At 43.4% G+C, this 20,764-nt stretch overlaps 1 protein-coding gene across 2 annotated transcripts in view; it reads left to right on the top strand.

The window, feature by feature from the left end:
* The first annotated feature begins 5,355 nt into the window (after positions 1-5,355).
* The window catches only part of eva1c (eva-1 homolog C (C. elegans)), a 122,794-nt gene continuing 107,385 nt past the window's right edge, over positions 5,356-20,764 (top strand). The window contains exons 1-2 of one of the 2 annotated variants that reach the window (XM_078232828.1): positions 5,356-6,670; positions 10,103-10,305. In XM_078232828.1, coding sequence (XP_078088954.1) covers positions 10,197-10,305 — 109 coding nt within the window. In that variant the 5' untranslated portion in view covers positions 5,356-6,670; positions 10,103-10,196. The remainder of the gene's footprint in view (positions 6,671-10,102; positions 10,306-20,764) is intronic. The other variant, XM_078232829.1, reaches the window with a different exon arrangement.

Raw genomic sequence — 20,764 nt, 5'->3', positions numbered from 1 at the left:
TGTTCCATCCCAGGCAGCATCCTGGTGAATCTCCTCTGCAACCACCCCCCCCATCCCCCCAGTGCAATCACATCTTCCCGATAATGTGTCAGCCAGAACTACACACAGTACTCTAGCTGTGGCCTCACCAAAGTTCTATACAACTCTAACATGCTTCTGTAATCTATGCCTCAATTGATAAAGGCAAGTGTCCCATATGCCTTTTTCACCACCCTACTATCCCATGTGAATTTAACTTCTTTACAAGTCTCCCATGTGGGATCTAGTCAAAGGCTTTGCTGAAATCCATATAAACTATATCGACTGCACTACTCTCATCTACACATCTGGTCACCTCCTCAAAAAATTCAATCAAATTTGTTAGGCATGACCTCCCTCTGACAAAGCCATGCTATCCCTGATCAAGCTTTGCCTCTCCAAGTGGAGACAGATGCTCCCTTTCAGAAGTTTCTCTAATAGGTTCCCTACCACTGACATGAAACTCACTGGTCTGTAGTTCCCTGGGTTTATCTCCAGCCATCCGACACTTCCCCCATGGCCAGAGTGGAATTTAAAATTTGGATCAGAGCCCCTGCAATCTCCTCCCTTGCCTCCCACAGCAGCCTAGGGCACAATTCATCTGGACCTGGAGATTTATCCTCTTTTAAGGCTGCCAACACTTCCAACACCTCCTTGTCCTTCCCTATGCCAATTTGCTCAAGAACCTCATAATCCCTCTCCCTCAGTTACATACCAAGATCCTCATTTTATTGGGTGAAGGTAGATGTGATGTATTCATTCAACACTCTACCAATTCCTCTGGCTCCACCCACAGATTGCACCCTTTGTCCCTAATGAGCCCTATTCTTTCCCTGGTTATCCTCTTCCCATTGTTATACTAACAGAATATCTTGAGATTTTCCCTACTTTTACCAGCCAGAGCTTTCTCATATCCCCTTTTTGCATTTCTAATTGCTTTCTTAAGCTCCACCCTGCACTTTCTATACCTCACTAATGCCTCCACTGATTTGCTCCCCTTGTACTTTTTAAAAGCCTTTCTTTTCCTTCTTACCATATCTTGAATGTCTCTGGCCATCCATGATTCCCTGGGCTTGTTAATCCTACCTATCACCATAGAAGGAACATGCTGGACTTGCACCCTCCCCATTTCCTTTTTGAATGCCCCCTAATGCTCTTTTGTATATTTTCCCATTAGTAGCTGTTCCCAGTCTATCTGGGCTAGATCCTGTCTTATTTTACTAAAATCCGCTCTCTCCCAATCCAAAACTTTTTTTTTGCAGCTTGTCTATTTCCTTGTCCATAACAAGCTTAAATTGTACCATATTGTGATCGCTATCACTAAAATGCTCCCCTACCACCACCTCAACTACCTGTCCGGCTTCATTCCCCAGAATCAGGTCCAGCACAGCTCCCTCCCTTGTTGGACCCTCTGTATATTGATTTAAAAAGTTCTTATGTACATATTTCAAGTAATCTACTCCATCCAAGCCCTTAGCACTATGTATATCCCAGTTAATGTTGGGAAAGTTGAAATCACCTAATATAATAACCCTATTGTTATTGTTTATACACACCTCCACAAACTGAACACATATTTGCTCCTAAATATTCCTATGGAAATCCTGGGGTCTGTAATAAACACCTAACAATGTGGCGACCCCTTTTTTATTTCTAAGCTCTACCCACAAAGCTTCATTTGATGTCCCCTCCAATATATCATCTCTCCTTCCTGCAGAACTGACTCCTTAACTAATAATGCAATGCCTCCTCCTCTTTTACCTCCTGCATTGTCTCGCCTGAATATATCCTGGAATGTTGAATGCCTATCGTGTCCTTCCTTCATCCATGTCTCTGTCATCACACTTCCACATGTCAATCATTGCTCTCAACTCATTTGCCTGAAGTGCAATACTCCTGGCGTTAACGTAGGGGCCATCCAGCCTGGTCTTACTCTCTTGAAACCTAATACAGCTGCACTCCCTTGGACTTGTTTGTTTTGCTGCATGATTCCATGCCCTTAGTTTGCTAACAGTCTGTGTCTCCTCTCCCTGTCAAATTAGTTTAAACTCCTCCCATCAGCACTAGTAAAATGTCCTGCAAGGATGTTAGTTCTGTTCTGGTTCAGATGTAGACCGTCTTGTTTGTACAGGTCCCATCTTCCCCAAAAATGGTCCCAGTGATCCAGGAATCTAAAACCCTCCCTCCTGCACCAACTCTTAAGCCACACATTCATCTGCACTATCCTCCTATTTCTGTGCTCGCTAGCATGTTGCACTGGGAGTAATTCCAAGATTACAACCCGAGAGGTCTTGCTTTTTAGTCTACTGCCTAACTCTCTGAATTCTTGATGCATCCCTCTTTCTATCTATGTCATTGGTACCAACATGCACCATGACCTCTGCCTTATCACCCTCCCCCTTCAGAATGCCCTGCAGCAATTCAATGACATCCTGGAACCTAGCATCAGGGAGGCAACACACCATCCTGGAGCCACGTTGCCAGCCACAGAAGCACATAGCTGTACCCCTGACTATAGAATCCCCTCTCACAATTGCCCTGCCTCTCTTCCTCCCGTCCTGTACAGACAGGCTGCTTGTGGTGCCAGGAGCTTGGCTCTGACTGCATTCCCTGGAGGAACCTGTGCCTTCATCAGCCTCCAAAATGAAATACTGATTTGCAAGCGAGACCCCAGGGGACTCCTCAACTACCTGCCTACATCTCTTGGACTGCCTGGTGGTCACCCATTCCCTTCCTTCCTCAAGTCCCTTCAGCTGTGGTGTGACCACCTCACTTAATGTGCTATCCACAATGCTCTCAGACTCACAGATGCTCCACAGTGTCCCCAGCCACTGTTCCAGCTCCAAAACCCGAGTCTCCAGGAGCTGCAGCTGGACATGCTTCCTGCACACATGCTGGCCACAGGCAATGGAAGTGTGCCCGGCCTCCCACATAGAGCAAGAAGAGCAAATCACAGCTTTGAGCTCTCCTGCCATGAATAAACAGTTTAAAAACTTTATAAGTTTTTTTTAAAAAGTAATAAAACAAATAATTTCCTGGGATACACATAGTGTTAAAGACTTGGATAGAGTAGATTTCTTGAAATGTGTAAAGAAGAATTTTTAAAATCAATATGTGGAGGGTCAACAAGGGAGGGAGCTGTGCTGGACCCGATTCTGGGGAATGGAGCCAGACAGGTAGTTGAGGTGATGATGGGGGAGTATTTTAGTGATAGTGATCACAACATGGTACAACATGGTACCCTTGTCTAAGCAATGAGTTTTAATTTAAAATGGTTTGGAAATACCCACCAGGACTTACTCACCAATTAGCTGCATCCGTTGGTCTCACGTCACTTTTTGGCCTGCTCTTCCTTCTGTTTATCACTGGAGGGATTTTTCCGCTTCTCACTTTTCAGTAGATGTGACTGTACTGACTTCTCCCAGAATGCACCTCAGGGAAGTCTCACTGCCGCCTCTGCTGAGATGATAAAATTCTGACCATTAAGCTTTACCGCACATAGAGAGGCCCTTCAGCCCATTGTGTCCATGCCAGCCATTAAACACCTATCTATTATAACCCCATTTTCCAGCATTTGGTCCAGGGTTCCTTCTTCCACAGGCAGTGAGTTAAAAATTCCCATCACCCTCTGGGTTTTTCCTCAAATCTCTACATCTTCTGCTCCTTATCTTAAATCTATGCCCATTGGTTATTGACCCTTCTACTAAGGGTAAATGTTTTTTTCCTATCTACCCTATCTATATCCCTCATAATTTAGTACTCCTCAGTCAGGACCCCCCTTCTCTGGGAAATTTGGTTTCCCCAAGTATTGTCTTTTAATCATTTGGCATTAATTTAAATCCTGCAAGAAGATTGTCTAAAATAAGTTATGTCAGCATTAAAGAGAAATCGGATTTGCGACATGGCATGTCCATGTATCGTCCAGTATGCCTCTTTGCAATTAAAATTATTCCGACAAATCCATGTGAAAATTCGGTTTAAAATATTGCGGCTTACATGAATGTTTGAGTTGCGAATATGGATACAAATCGTTAATCTTGCTGCACCAGGGACTATTTACGATGAACTTTCCTACAAAAAAAAAGTTGTTTTTAGTTCATGATAGGATGGAGCGCCAGGGACCTGGGTTCGAATCCCGGCTTGGGTCACTGTCTGTGTGGAGTTTGCACGTTCTCCCCGTGCCTGCGTGGGTTTCCTCCGGATGCTCCGGTTTCCTCCCACATTCTGAAAGATGTGCTGGTTAGGTGCATTGACCCGAACAGGTGCCGGAGTGTGGCGACTAGGGGAATTTCACAGTAACTTCATTGCAGTGTTAATGTAAGCCTTACTTGTGACTAATAAATAAACTTTAACTTTAGATTCTATGGGGAAAGTGTGGGCCGCATAGACTGCATCACCTATTTTTTCAATTGTGTTCCTATGTCTTTAATATTTGACATGATGAGTACTGTTGTGAAGTATTACTTAAATAACATTGGAATGGGGTAAGTTGATCTAGTCGATACTAATTCTATTGGAACTTCAGAAAATATGATAATTGAACCTCTAAATTGGATTCCCAAGGATAACTCATAATCACTCTTGGATATATTAACATGAAAAATAAAAAGAAAGCATGACATTCAGTGGCAGTAAAAAAGATGCAGGACACAAGGGGGCGAGCTGATAGCTGATGTTGGACAGAAATATGATACTGTACTTTTTGGTCAAGTCTGATCCAACCACAAGAGGGAGCACGCTGCATTGCAATGTGATGTCTTTAAACTTAAAGCACATATCGGAATAGCAAGCATCTTTACTCACACAATATGTCAACATCCGAAAAAATGCGAGCTATATTTCCGCATTGGGCTTAACTTGGAGGTTTTAATTCGCAGTTTAAATGAGGCCAGTCAAGGGAATGGGGCGGAATACCTGTCTCTGGACGTGCACTTCATATCTTTGGCAGGCCAGGCTGCATTGACATGAGAATGGAGCAATGTTGAGTGTCTAAGGTCCCATGAAAGCCGGGTAATTCGGCACTTCAAAAGGAGCTCGCCGCTAAGAAAGATTCGGGGTTTCTTGGCCAAACAACACAACATTAGACGTCAGAGGTGCGTCTGAATTATTCAAAGGCACTGGCTTTGCCTGCCACCTTTCTGGTTTGCCTTTTACTTGCTGCGCAGGTATCCAGCAGCTCTGTAGGACTCTGCATAACAAGAACCGTGACAACATTAGACTTTTGACGTGCATTAAATACACATCCATACATTCTTCTCGTGCTGAGATCACAGGTTCTCGTCCGCACAAGGGGTTGTGATATAAAAGTTGCAACCTCCATTAACTTCGGACTAATACAGGAGAACAACTCGTTCCGCCCACAGCGTGTGACGCTTTTTCATGTTGTCAATTCGACTACCAAAACACTCGCAGCTGGAATTTATTTTACCCTAAAAGTTAATCCAACCTGTTTTTTTGTCCTGCTGTTGACAATGCATTGATGACCAGAATGTGGAAAAGTCTAACGCTACATGGAACTGGAAACTGGTGTAACCATTTATATATATATATATATATAATATCGCAGTAAGTGTGGCTGCTACCACACGAGAGGTTAGTGAATGCTTCTGGATTTAAGTTGAATAGAGCGTGTGCTGTCCGGAGCCGGGATCTGCAGGGTCAGTTAGCAACACAACCTCTCTGTAGAGGTTGAGGAAGGGGGAGGAAACCGGCGGACACCGACACAAACAGCGGCGGGACGACGACAAACTCCAGGAATTGAGAGGGGTGACAAGGAAACGAGGAATTTCAGCGCGTAGTGAAAGTGCCACCGCCTTTATCCACTGGGAGAAACAGGGATCCTGCGAAAAACTGGACAGGGGTTTGGGAATGGATGGATGATGGAAAAAAAAACTGACACTATACGGGAAAAAAATATTCCTCAAATTGGGAATGAATGAAGATGGCACAACTCGTTCGCCACCAGGACCTAAAGGGATTTCCCCCTCCCCAGAGGGAATAAGATATAGTTGTAAGTTTCTTTCTCTCTCTCGAAATCCATGTTTAAACACACCAAAGTCAAAGTAAGTTTTTTTTAAAAAAGGTTGCCGGAATTGAATCATTTAACTGCATCTGTTCCCAAAGGGGAATATCTGGATTGCCCAAGGTGAAACTGATTTCAAAAAGAGCATCATTTACATTGACTTTTAAAAAAAAGAATTCGTCATTTCTAAGTTGGAATAATAGCAGGAAAGGTTCTAAATAGCCAGCAGAAATAAGGTGAGAGTGAATGTTACCTCTCCGCCTCTGCTCAAAGGCAGACAGCTCCATCTGGGCGTGGAACACTTAATGGAACTGAAACTTTATAAATCAATGCCAAAAATGGACAAGTAAAGCAGAAAGAGCGGCTACTTGGATTTCGTGGAACTGGGAGGTGATAACACGTGGGAAAACCAAACTGCTTGCATTATAACCAGAGATCTGAACACATTTGGCAGATGCATTCAGGAGCGAGCTGTTAGAATTTCCCATTCGAGAACCAGGGCACGTCCAGAACTGGAGCCTCAACAGTGAAGCGTGAAACTGGTGGCATTTTAATCCCGGAACAGCAGCATTGGGCAGCCTGAGCTAGGCGCGTCTAGCCCCTTGTGAACCTGCCCTCGCACCCATTCAGGTATTGGATCTGTACTGTTGGGGTGGGAGGCTCTATACTGTCCTGGTGTCTCTCAGGTGGGGAATCTATATTGTCCAGGTGTCTCTCAGGTGGGGAATCTATATTGTCCAGGTGTCTCTCAGGTGGGGAATCTATGCTGTCCTGGTCTCTCTCAGGTGGGGAATCTATATTGTCCAGGTGTCTCTCAGGTGGGGAATCTATACTGTCCTGGTGTCTCTCAGGTGGGGAATCTATGCTGTCCTGGTGTCTCTCTCAGGTGGGGAATCTATACTGTCCAGGTGTCTCTCAGCTGGGGAATCTATACTGTCCTGGTGTCTCTCTCAGGTGGGGAATCTATACTGTCCTGGTGTCTCTCTCAGGTGGGGAATCTATACTGTCCAGGTGTCTCTCAGCTGGGGAATCTGTACTGTCCTGGTGTCTCTCTCAGCTGGGGAATCTATGCTGTCCTGGTGTCTCTCAGGTGGGGAATCTATGCTGTCCTGGTGTCTCTCAGGTGAGGAATCTATGCTGTCCTGGTGTCTCTCAGCTGGGGAATCTGTACTGTCCTGGTGTCTCTCTCAGGTGGGGAATCTATGCTGTCCTGGTGTCTCTCAGGTGGGGAATCTATGCTGTCCTGGTGTCTCTCAGGTGAGGAATCTATGCTGTCCTGGTGTCTCTCAGGTGAGGAATCTATGTTGTCCTGGTGTCTCTCGGGTGGGGAATCTATATTGTCCTGTGTCTCTCAGGTGGGGAATCTATGCTGTCCTGGTGTCTCTCAGGTGGGGAATCTATATTGTCCTGTGTCTCTCAGGTGGGGAATCTATGTTGTCCTGGTGTCTCTCAGGTGGGGAATCTATGTTGTCCTGGTGTCTCTCAGGTGAGGAATCTATGTTGTCCTGGTGTCTCTCAGGTGGGGAATCTATGTTGTCCTGGTGTCTCTCAGGTGGGGAATCTATGTTGTCCTGGTGTCTCTCAGGTGGGGAATCTATATTGTCCTGTGTCTCTCAGGTAGGGAATCTATGCTGTTCTGGTGTCTCTCAGGTAGGGAATCTATGTTGTCCTGGTGTCTCTCAGGTGGGGAATCTATGTTGTCCTGGTGTCTCTCAGGTGAGGAATCTATGTTGGCCTGGTGTCTCTCAGGTGAGGAATCTATGTTGTCCTGGTGTCTCTCAGGTGGGGAATCTATGCTGTCCTGGTGTCTCTCAGCTGGGGAATCTGTACTGTCCTGGTGTCTCTCTCAGGTGGGGAATCTATGCTGTCCTGGTGTCTCTCAGGTGGGGAATCTATACTGTCCTGGTGTCTCTCAGGTGGGGAATCTATGCTGTCCTGGTGTCTCTCTCAGGTGGGGAATCTATACTGTCCAGGTGTCTCTCAGCTGGGGAATCTATACTGTCCTGGTGTCTCTCTCAGGTGGGGAATCTATACTGTCCTGGTGTCTCTCTCAGGTGGGGAATCTATACTGTCCAGGTGTCTCTCAGCTGGGGAATCTGTACTGTCCTGGTGTCTCTCTCAGCTGGGGAATCTATGCTGTCCTGGTGTCTCTCAGGTGGGGAATCTATGCTGTCCTGGTGTCTCTCAGGTGAGGAATCTATGCTGTCCTGGTGTCTCTCAGCTGGGGAATCTGTACTGTCCTGGTGTCTCTCTCAGGTGGGGAATCTATGCTGTCCTGGTGTCTCTCAGGTGGGGAATCTATGCTGTCCTGGTGTCTCTCAGGTGAGGAATCTATGCTGTCCTGGTGTCTCTCAGGTGAGGAATCTATGTTGTCCTGGTGTCTCTCGGGTGGGGAATCTATATTGTCCTGTGTCTCTCAGGTGGGGAATCTATGCTGTCCTGGTGTCTCTCAGGTGGGGAATCTATATTGTCCTGTGTCTCTCAGGTGGGGAATCTATGTTGTCCTGGTGTCTCTCAGGTGGGGAATCTATGTTGTCCTGGTGTCTCTCAGGTGAGGAATCTATGTTGTCCTGGTGTCTCTCAGGTGGGGAATCTATGTTGTCCTGGTGTCTCTCAGGTGGGGAATCTATGTTGTCCTGGTGTCTCTCAGGTGGGGAATCTATATTGTCCTGTGTCTCTCAGGTAGGGAATCTATGCTGTTCTGGTGTCTCTCAGGTAGGGAATCTATGTTGTCCTGGTGTCTCTCAGGTGGGGAATCTATGTTGTCCTGGTGTCTCTCAGGTGAGGAATCTATGTTGGCCTGGTGTCTCTCAGGTGAGGAATCTATGTTGGCCTGGTGTCTCTCAGGTGAGGAATCTATGTTGTCCTGGTGTCTCTCAGGTGGGGAATCTATGTTGTCCTGGTGTCTCTCGGGTGGGGAATCTATGCTGTCCTGGTGTCTCTCGGGTGGGGAATCTATGTTGTCCTGGTGTCTCCCAGGTGGGGAATCTATGTTGTCCTGGTGTCTCTCGGGTGGGGAATCTATGCTGTCCTGGTGTCTCTCGGGTGGGGAATCTATGCTGTCCTGGTCTCTCTCAGGTGAGGAATCTATGCTGTCCTGGTGTCTCTCGGGTGGGGAATCTATGTTGTCCTGGTGTCTCTCAGGTGGGGAATCTATGCTGTCCTGGTGTCTCTCGGGTGGGGAATCTATGCTGTCCTGGTGTCTCTCGGGTGGGGAATCTATATTGTCCTGTGTCTCTCGGGTGGGGAATCTATATTGTCCTGTGTCTCTCGGGTGGGGAATCTATATTGTCCTGTGTCTCTCGGGTGGGGAATCTATATTGTCCTGTGTCTCTCAGGTGGGGAATCTATATTGTCCTGTGTCTCTCAGGTGGGGAATCTATATTGTCCTGTGTCTCTCAGGTGGGGAATCTATATTGTCCTGTGTCTCTCAGGTGGGGAATCTATGCTGTCCTGGTCTCTCTCAGGTGGGGAATCTATATTGTCCTGTGTCTCTCAGGTGGGGAATCTATATTGTCCTGTGTCTCTCAGGTGGGGAATCTATATTGTCCTGTGTCTCTCAGGTGGGGAATCTATGCTGTCCTGGTGTCTCTCTCAGGTGGGGAATCTATATTGTCCTGTGTCTCTCAGGTGGGGAATCTATGCTGTCCTGGTCTCTCTCAGGTGGGGAATCTATATTGTCCTGTGTCTCTCAGGTGGGGAATCTATGCTGTCCTGGTGTCTCTCAGGTGGGGAATCTATATTGTCCTGTGTCTCTCAGGTGGGGAATCTATATTGTCCTGGTGTCTCTCAGGTGGGGAATCTATATTGTCCTGTGTCTCTCGGGTAGGGAATCTATGCTGTCCTGGTGTCTCTCAGGTGGGGAATCTATATTGTCCTGTGTCTCTCAGGTGGGGAATCTATATTGTCCTGGTGTCTCTCAGGTATTGTGCTGTACACCTGCCCCTGGGCATATCACTGCCCCCAGGCCAGTATGTTCTTAGCTTGGCGGCGTGCCCTTACCTTGTATTATTTATTTGAAGGGACACATGCTGACAGTCCCTGTTTTCCCCAATCTTCCAGGCCCCTGTTCTACACGCCTGAAAAGGACGTCACTTTGAAATGGGCGTGTAGGGAAGGATTTAAGAAGATGTGAACCGCTGGTTGCACATACACGATGCCCCTGCTCCATGGACGTCAAAAGAGACAGCTACCATTGCTTGTCAGCATGATCTATATGATACTGAGCTGGACCAAAGAGATGGATGCTTCAGGCATCTTTTCAGGTAAGAGAACATTTTAAAGAACTTTACCTAGAAACCAATGGGCATTTGAAGCTTATATCAAAACAGCAGTATAATCAAGAGTTCTAGCATTTGCTGCAAATATCTGTTTCAGTTTAATATGGGACTTTATACGCCGTGCATGGGAGCTTTTTACTGGTCATTGTCAGTAAGGAATACACAGTGAGGTTGTGCATCTAGTTAGCCGCATGTCGAATGTGTTCAATACTTTTCCATGGATTAAATTGTATCAAGTTGGAACTGAACTGGAGATTGTATCTGGAAGCACTTGGAGTGGGAAAGTTGGCTGAGGGAGAAGAGCCTTCATACCTTCCTGTCCCAGATTGAATTCTGAATCAGTGATTAACAGTTAGCTCAGAAATAGCGGTGGAGGGGTGGGTCTTGCATTGGGAGGGGTATGCAGTGTTGGGGTAGTTGGTGTGGTTAGGAAGGTTCATCATTGTCGTATTCTTTTTAACCTCAAATTTCATGCATATAAATTGTAACTAACTTCAAATCTTTCCATTTCCTTGTCAGCGATTTATTATATAGATTGATATTTCCAAAATTTTAAATGTGGCAAGTTTTGAAAAAAAATCATATGCTTGAGAATAGAAAGAAATGGAAGTAAGGGTTTTTTTTGTCCATATAAATGGCCAAGGTAATTTTGATTTTGTAAATTATTTTATTTTACGAGGCATGTCTGTACAATGGGATTGTTTCAGTTTGCTGCTGCTCTTGTTCCCTCATGGCAAAACATTTCTTCTAATAATACTTAGATAAAATCATAGAATTGTGGGTCAACTCACAGAACATGGACTGCAGCGATTCAAGAAGGCAGCTCGCCACCACCTTCTCAAAGGCAACTAGTAATGGGCAATAAATGCTGGCCTAGCCAGCGACGCCCATGTCCCACAAATGAATAAAAAAAATTAGAATCCTTACAATGCAGAAAGAGACCATTTGGCCCATCGAGCCTGCACTGACAACATTTCCACCCAGACCCTAATCCCGTAACCCAGTGCATTTACCGAGCTAGTCCTCCTGAGACTGAGGGGCAATTTAGCATGGCCAATCACTGTGGGAGGAAACCGGAGCACCCGGAGGAAACCCATGCAGGGAGAACATGCAGACTCCAAACAAACAGTGACCCGAGGCCAGAATTGAGCCTGGGTCCCTGGCGCTGTGAGGCAGCAGTGCTAACCACTGTGCTACCATGCTGCCCAACCCTTTATATCAACCCTTTATTTTTGTAAATCGCTCTTTATTTTGTACTATTCCAAGGTCTCCTTGGGAAACATATAACTGTGCCACCATGCCGCCCTTCTAACACCTTTTTACAATGCATCTTGTAACTTCTACTCTGCATTGTTGGTGGAGGAAGTGAATGTTTAAGGTGCTGGACAGGGCATCAATCAAGCAGATTGCCTTCTCTTGGATAGTTTTGAGCTTCTTGTGTTGTTGGAACTGCACCTATCCAATCTAATGAAACTTGTTGGATTGTTTCAAACTTCTATCTTTGGCTTTAACTGTTATGAAATTAACCATAGACCAATTTCCAAAGATTATGTAAATCAAGCCGGTGATGGGTGCAGCAATTGTATTGCCCACTTGATTGTAACAAATGACCAATCTGCTCCCAACCTGTCAATTTTCTTTATGCTTTCATGGGATCATTGGCAGAGCCACAATACATTGCCCATTCTTAATTTCCCTTGAGAAGGTGCTGGTTAGCCGATCTTGAACTAGTGCAGTTCATGTGATGTAGGTACAGTCACACTCCGATTTAGGAGAGAATTCCAGGTTTTTGATACAGCCACAGTGAAGGGCCAGCAATATATTTCCAAGTTAGGATGGTGTGTGACTTGGAGGGAAACTTTCAGGTGGTGATATTCCCTTGTCTCTGCTGCACTTGTCCTTTCAGGTGGTTAAATTATGGGCTTGGAAGAGGTCTCTTGTGAGTTGCTGCAATTGCAGTTGGTAACTTATGCCAATAAGTTGTGGGGATAACAAAGAATTTAGACCAGTACTGAGTCAGTTGCAAATATGGTATAAATAGAAGTCCCAATGACCTATGTTTGGCATAAGGTTGATTTATCCATTAGCAAGGTTAGAAGTGTTATTGAATCATAGGATCCTACAGTGCACCTATCCTAGGTGGCATGGTGACACAGTGGTTAGCACTGCTGTCTCACAGCGCCAGGGACCTGGGTTCGATTCCCGGCTTGGGTCACTGTGTGGAGTTTGCACATTCTCCGTGCCTGCATGGGTTTCCTCCGGGTGCTCCAGTTTTTTTCCACAGTCTGAAAGATGTGCTGGTTAGGTGCATTGACCTGAACAGGCACCAGAGTGTGGCGACGAGGGGAATTTCACAGTAACTTCATTGCTGTGTTAATGTAAGCCTTACTTGTGACTAATAAATAAACTTTACTTTGCTGCAGAAGGAGGCCATTTGTCCCATCAAGTCTGCACTGACCACAAACGCACCCAGGCCCAAACCTTATAAAGCCATGCATTTACCCTAACTAGTCCCCCTGACACTAAGGGGCAATTTAGCATGGCCAATCCACCTAACTTCATCTTTGGAGTGTGGCTGGAAACCCACGCAGACATGGGGAGAATGCACAAACTCCGCACAGACAGTGACCCAAACTGGGAATTGAACTCAGGTCCCTGGTGCTGTGAGGCAGCAGTGCTAACCACTGTGCCACCATGCCGCCCTTTTAACACCTTTTTACAATGCATCTTGTAACTTCTACTCTGCATTGTTGGTGGAGGAAGTGAATGTTTAAGGCGCTGGACAGGGCATCAATCAAGCAGATTGCCTTCTCTTGGATAGTTTTGAGCTTCTTGTGTTGTTGGAACTGCACCTATCCAATCTAATGAAACTTGTTGGATTGTTTCAAACTTCTATCTTTGGCTTTAACTGTTATGAAATTAACCATAGACCAATTTCCAATGATTATGTAAATCAAGCCGGTGATGGGTGCAGCAATTGTACTGCCCACTTGATTGCAATAACCAGGGAACAGAATTATTTTCATGGCTAGGACTCTTTTGGACATCTAATCAAGCTGCAAGTGTTCATTGAGTATTGACAGGTAGCTTGCCAATGGAGAGCGGTGTAAAGGTGGCAGGCAACTCATTAGCTGAATCATACTAGAAGTTTAATTTTAATGGGAAGGCTGGGGTGATAATCATGGGGTGATGAATGGAACTGAGTATCTGGGGCTGGGGTTTATGCTATGTTTTTGTTGTGGTTTATGCTATGATTTATGCTATGTTTTTGTTGTGGCCTGCAGCAGTAGATCAATAAGGACAACTAATCAGGTACCACTGGGTGGCACATATGTGGTGCATGTCCCACCAATTGGCATCTAAAAATAACATTGCTTTCCAGCCCTAATGGAATGGTAGATATATTAAAATTTCATTCCCCACCCCATGTTTTCATTTTCCCCTAATGTTAAAAGGTAGCCATTCGCTGGAGCTGACCCTGATCTGTGGGTTAGATTGATTGGCCATGTTACCTTGCCCCTTAATGCCAGAGGGATGAGCTGGGTTAATACATGAGGTTACGGAGATGGGGCCAGGGTGGAATTGTTGTCAGTGCAGGCTCAATGGGTCGAATGGCCTCCTTCTGCACTGCAGGGATTCTATGATTCTATGATACACATGCAACCAATTACACTTCTGCAGAGCTTTGCCCTGGATAGGGTGACCGCATGGTGCAGCCAGCAATGCATCTTAGTCTTTCAGCAGCACACTGTACTGCAACTACAGTACAGTAACAATGTGATAAGACCTTGAATGACTGTCTTTCCAAATATCTCTGTAGGGAAGCGTTCAGCCTCCATTTCCAAACGAGGCATGGTTAAGACACGGTTTGGAAGATAACAAACATGATGCCACATCCCGTCACTCAGTGGTGTCCTATGCTGCAACATATTACATACGCATTTTTATTTAACTGCTTTTTAATGTTAATACTGATGGTGAGGTTACTTTTCTTTTACAAAAATCGAAGATGAAGACTTGAGGCAATAGTAGGCATGCTATTACAGTTGTTAAAGATACTAACTGTGGTACAAATAGTCACAAGAATCTTCAATCTGTGGCATTGCATGTCACTCTGTATCAGTACATTAAGAGCACGGGTAAATTTAATGTAAATTTTAAGGATAGAAGTAATATTGTTTGCAGCGATCTAACCTTCTGAGCAATGTTTTACCTTAACAATGCTGTGTGTTCCTCTGTAGCTTTAAATATGCTTCTGTGTATTTATCTTGTGCATTATCAAAAACTAGTTATTGGCTACCAATATGATAATGTGAAATTGTGGTATTATTTTGCTGAGTGAAAAAATGTTGCTGTTTCAGTGCTGGCTGTTTTTCATGGTTGCGTCACACAATGGATTATGTGAAATATATTGTCTCTGCTTGCAATTGTTGAATGATTTGATCCAAATTAGCAGCATTTCTGCCAACGGGTTGGGGGGAGAACAAAGAATTTAGTCCTGCATTGAGCCAGTTCCAAGTATGGTGCAAATAAAACTCCTGGCATCTTATGTTTGGCATATGGTTATTTACATGTAAACAAGAGAGGTGAGAGTTGTCACACTTTTCTACTTGTCTAATGGCATACTTTGTGAATTCTAGTTCTTGATGATTATAAAGATGGCATAGGACCATGCCATAGAAAATATTACAATTGTTCATGTGCAGAAATTAGCCAAATATTGCATTTTTCAAATTATTCATTTAGTTTGAGATGCCCTTTGACAAACTCTTTCCAACAGTACAGAGTTACAAAACCGTCTTCAGGGCCATAAACTACTGTTTCCAAAAAGTCACGGCCACAGCTGGAAGCATAGGATTAACTGCTTCCTGAATTTCACAAATGGCAGGCAATTATTTACTGCAACAACGTGTATTTATTTTCTGTGGGGAAGGATGAGGCTCTTAATGCTTTCAAGGAAAGGGTGAAAGTAAAAGGAAATTTCTAGAAAAGCCACAATTAAACTTCACCCTAGAGTTTATATTCCTTTAAACATGACTTATTTTAATTTTCCTTTCAGCTCACTTCAAAAATAACTAGCATTTATGTTATACCTTTAACATAACAAACAAAAATAGACTCAAAGTAAGATATCTTAGGACAGCTGACTAAAAGTTTGGTCAAAGACATAGGTCAGGAAGTCAACATGCTTTGTGGCTTGCAAGGAAACTCACAGGTGATGGTTTTATTTATTCATTTGCAGAAATGTGGGCGTCGCTGGCTAGGCCAGCTTTTGTTGCCCATCCCTAATTGCCCTTGAGAAAATGGTGGTGAGTCCATTCTTGAACCGCTGCAGTCAGGGGGTGAGGTGTGATGGAGAGGAGAATGGGCCTACTGGGGTTGGTGCTCATAAGTCGTGCCTCAATGGGCTCTTTTGAGAATGCTTAGTGAGGCACTGAGTGTAGAATTGGGCTCATCTAAGGCAGTCTGAGAGGGTAGCAGGAGATTGGGAAGGCAGAGGAATTGTGAAAATCTGGGTTGGGAATTGTGCAGATATTGTAGCTGAGAGGGATAAAAACTGATAGGGGCATGACTGGGTAATAGGAAGAGGAGAACAGGATATAAGGCCCCAAATCGATATAAGAAAGAGTTATTGTCATCAGTTGACTTTTGTGAAGTAGTAATAATGTGTAATACTTATGTATTACATCATTTAATCTGATTATTTATGATTTTTTAAAACTATAATAAATCATCTTTTATTGCTATAAAATAGTTCTCAGGTGTGTCTATATCATAACACGACCCCAAAGAAGTACAAATATCTACTGAATATGGATATAGTTAGAGGAACTATCACCTCTTCATTCATCATGTATGATGGTAATTCTTCAATATGAATTTTGTATCCCATTTGGATTCAGTAATTTACTGTCATGTTTCGCACTCTCAATGTTGCTTTTTCATTGAGTTATTATGTAATGCAACTGCTTCCTGGCAGTAGGCTAATTCACAGATTGGCTCATTAAGCTTTTGATAGCCCCATTACCCTCTTAAAAGTGCTGGTCCAACCCTAGGCATTACCATTTTCTGGAGGTGGCCAGGTTACTGCCAATCCTCAGTGTTGACCAATCACAGTAATTATGGTAGCAGGATCTAAACACTGACCTTACTTAGTGAGTTTACATTGGGTATGGCAAAGTTTAGGAGATATATGTCTTGGTAAATAGAAGTTAGGGAGGACACAAGACAAGAGCACACCACCTATCTAACCTGGTAAAATCGATACTGAGACTACCTTCTAGGCTTGTTCCAAAGTCACTTTCTATTTGGCTACAATGAAGAGTGCAAGATTAGCCTACATTGACACTGCCTTTCTCTCTATCCGCAGAAAAATAGCAGACACCTACTTAAAATACTGTACATCAGTCAATGTGATTGCAACCAACTACCACATAGCACATCATATTTAAAGTTTATTTATTGGTGTCAGAAGTAGGCTTACATTAACACCGCAAAGAAGCTACTGAAAATCCTCTAGTCACCACGCTCCACTCCCAGCGGTATATTCTTTTATTCATTCCTGGGTCATGGGCCAGCATTTATTGCCCATCCCTAGTTACCCTTGGAGGGCAGTTAAGAGTCAATCACATTGCTCTGGAGTCACATGTAGGCCAGACCAGGTAAGGACGACAGATTTCCTTCCCTAAAGGGCATTAGTGAACCAGATGGGTTTTTCCGATAATCGACAGTGGTCTCGTGGTCGTCAGTAGATTCTTAATTCCAGATATTTCAAATTCCAGCATTTGTCGTGGCGGGATTCAAACCCAGGTCCCCAGAACATTAGCTGAGTTTCTGGATTCTGCGATAATGCCACTAGGCCATCATATCCCCTATATATCTATAACCAGAGTTTTTATTTTCAAAACAAAAATATCTGGGAAACTGTATGGTAATGAATTAAAAGCCTGCATAGGAAACAATAGGGTTGTTAAGGGGAGGTGGGAACTACCACTGCTTCATGGATCAGCATAGGAAAAAAGGTCATATTAACATAATGATACAATAGTTTATTGTAAACTGCCACAACAACTCTTGATTTAGATGGCATAATTAATAGCTAAAAGTGATTACGTGCCACTAATTGAAATTTTCAGATGGTGTTGCCTGTGGGTCCAATTGAGTGGTTGGTTTATTTGAACCCCAAAGTTAGATCATAGCTGTGTTAATACTCTAGGAGGTCCGTGTCATACTCTTTTCTCAATAGGGTCATAGCATTTGGGTGACAAGGAGGTAGGGAATTTCTGGATTCATGCTTTCAATGGCTATCAGTGAGATTCCTGGCACACTGTGATTTCTGTGTGTTGACTTCACAATTTTTTGACAGCATTTTAAAAATTAATTCTCAACATGTGGGATTCGCTGGCAAGACCAGAATTTATTGCCATCCCTCACCATCGTTAAGAAGGTGGTACAAATGATTAATTTGTTAGGCCATTTTGAAAAGGCAGTTTGAGTCCCAGATCAGTATAACGCTGGCATACATATTACAGAATCACAGAATTGCTACAGCGAGACAGAAACTATTTGGTCCATTGTGTTTCCACTGGCTCTCCAAATGAGCATAGTAACTTAGTGACATTCTCCTGCCTTTTCCCCGTGCTCCTACACATTGTTTCTATTCAGATAATCATCTAATGCCTTCTTGAATGCCTCGATTGAGTAGGAACAGTTTCTTTCCCTAAAGGGCGTGAGTGAATCAGATTGGTTTTTACAACAATCCGACACTTCATGGTCAATTTTTAAAACTATTATTAGCATTGTTAGTCAACCCCACCGCCCCCCCCCCCCCCCCCCCCCAAGACATTTAGTGCCCTTAGAACCATAGAAAAGTTACAGCACAAGAGAAGGCCATTCGGCCCATCTTATCCTTGCCCGCCCAAGGACATCCAGGTACCCTTTCTAATCCCACCTATAGAAGCATCCTGTTGCTCTTGTTGAGATCAGCACACAAAACATGCAAAAATGTACCCAGTTTGAAAGTCAACCCCATATTCTCAGAATGATCGCTATTTAAAACAAGGCTGTGTATCTTCAGCAGCTCACTCCATCCTTAAGCTGTTAGGCTTCAACACCTTCATTCAATGGCCAGAATTCACTTTGGATGCTCAAACCATGGAAAAATGAGGCTGAGTTGCAATGATCTCAGTAACAACACCAACAGGCAATATAAAGCGTAAAATAGTGTGCATTGCAAGCAGAGACACAGTTGGTCAAGTCATGACTCTTTCTGGTTTTCATTTGCCCATTTATCTCCAGTGGAATTGTTCCCATACATCAGAAGATATGTCCTGTAATTTCAAAATCAGGAATAAATAAGGGACAAAGGTAGAAATATTTCACTTAAGATTATTAGGTAAATGGAAGATCACTGAGGCAAGTGATATGAATGAGTACAAGACAAGAGACATATGGATTTAATGAGAAAGTTTGGCTAAGATCAATTAATAATGGGAGTCTTGTTCCAAAATTTATTCTCCAAGAATCAGCATCACATTGCGGGGCGATGACCTAGTGGTATTATCGTTCTATGACTCTATTGCACTCAGGAATACTGTTGACAGGAGTTAAACCTGTTGATTGTACTGCTTGTGGTTAATCATTTTACCATATATCTATCATTTTGTCTGACATAATTGTAACTTAATGAAAGTTTAATTATTATCCTTTATATTGCTATTTTCTGAAATAAATTTCACTCTGCCAAACTTCTTAGCTAATTATAATATTTAAGAATCAGATTTATTTTTAAGTAAATAGAACCTTAAAAGGCAATAAGATTTATTTAGATGATCTTACATCAAAGTTATCTCATTTCATATTTAGTCAAGCTCTTGAAAAGTTACATTAGTGTTTTTCACAAACACTCCAATGACTTATGGTTTTGTAAAATACATTTATAAGCACCCGTAGTTGAGGTCAGTGCAGGTCCAATGCATTCAAATTATTTATAGACCTTTGCCATTGTTCTAATTCAGCTGATGGTTAACTACTATTTTTGTATTATGTGGCCAAAGAACAAAATGTGCTGTGCCTTACGTAGTATTTCAACTGTTTCTTCTTTTGCCAGCGTGATACACTTGCGTGGCCTATTCATATGGTGTTCCATACGCAACCTGTTAGATTTATAGCAAGTACAATATGTATACAATAATTCACTTGTGTTTGTTAGCATGGATTGAGTACCTGCTTGGAAGAGATGAGCAACTTTTCCTATCTTTTTTCCCAGTATCCTTCGTCAGTTGTGAATGGAAGCTATGGAAAACGATAACTGTTTATGAGCTCTGTGTTTTCATGTCAACATTATAGTTGGAATGGTTAGCAATTAAGCCTCTTAGCAGGATTCTCAGACACAGCAGTCCGAATGTTATTTATATTGCATTGTTGTAAGCACCATTATATGTGCCACAAATGTGGTTAATAGTTTACAAAGAGAAACAAGTCCCTCCCTCCCCATTATTAGGAGCACTGGGCAATCAGGCTCAGTTCACTTACCATTTTGGTCAGAGGCCTGTCCTGAGTTGTCTCTTAATTTTCACAGCCAGTTACTGTTGGCTACTTTACCAATCTGCCTTCGCAACAAATCCTTGGCACACAGCAGAACAAAAATAGTTGAAGCTAAGTGGCAAGGCAAATCATTAACCTGTAAGTCTGATACCAGGAAATTGTAGATTTTTTAAAAAGTTGCCTTTTTAGAGAAATCTAACAAGTTGTCAGTGTGTTACAGCCTATTTTTTTGAAAGCTAACGTTTTAATCTTGTCAGTTAAACTTTTAAAAAATATATTCTAGTTATTTATTAGTCACAAGTAAGGCTTACATTAACACTGCAATGAAGTTACTGTGAAATTTCCCTAGTCGCCACACTCCACCGCCTGTTCGGGTTAATGTACCTAACCAGCATGTCTTTCAGAATGTGGGAGGAAACCAGAGCACTTGGAGGAAACCCATGCAGACACGGGGAGAACGTGCAGACTCCACACAGACAGTGACCCAAGCCGGGAATCAAACCGGGGTGCCTGACGCTGTGAGGCAGCAGTGCTAACCACTGTGCCACCATTTTGTTTGCAAAATGTAGCATACTACTGCTTGATATACCTGATACAAATTAGATATTTATTCCAAAGGTATAAAGTGTTCCCAAACCTGTCTTGATAAACATCCCTCATTCCATTGCTGATCAATTCTCACCATTCTTTTCCCGTCTGTTTGAATAAAGATTGTCAAATCAATGTCAATTATGAGAAACAACTTCTTTCGAACAAATGTACTCCAAACTAAGTGGTGAATGTCCAAAAGGAGGAAAGAAACTTTCATTTTATCTTTTTCATGTAGTCATAAAAATGATGGAACCAGCTCGAGAGGCCAGTTGGCATTCTGCAGTTCCTGCATGCTGAATTTCCAGTG

Source organism: Mustelus asterias, chromosome 17 (genome assembly GCF_964213995.1).
Source record: "Mustelus asterias chromosome 17, sMusAst1.hap1.1, whole genome shotgun sequence".
Lineage (NCBI taxonomy): Eukaryota > Metazoa > Chordata > Chondrichthyes > Carcharhiniformes > Triakidae > Mustelus > Mustelus asterias.
The sequence above is the reverse complement of the archived record's forward strand: the minus strand, read 5'-3'. Positions and strand labels throughout refer to the sequence as shown.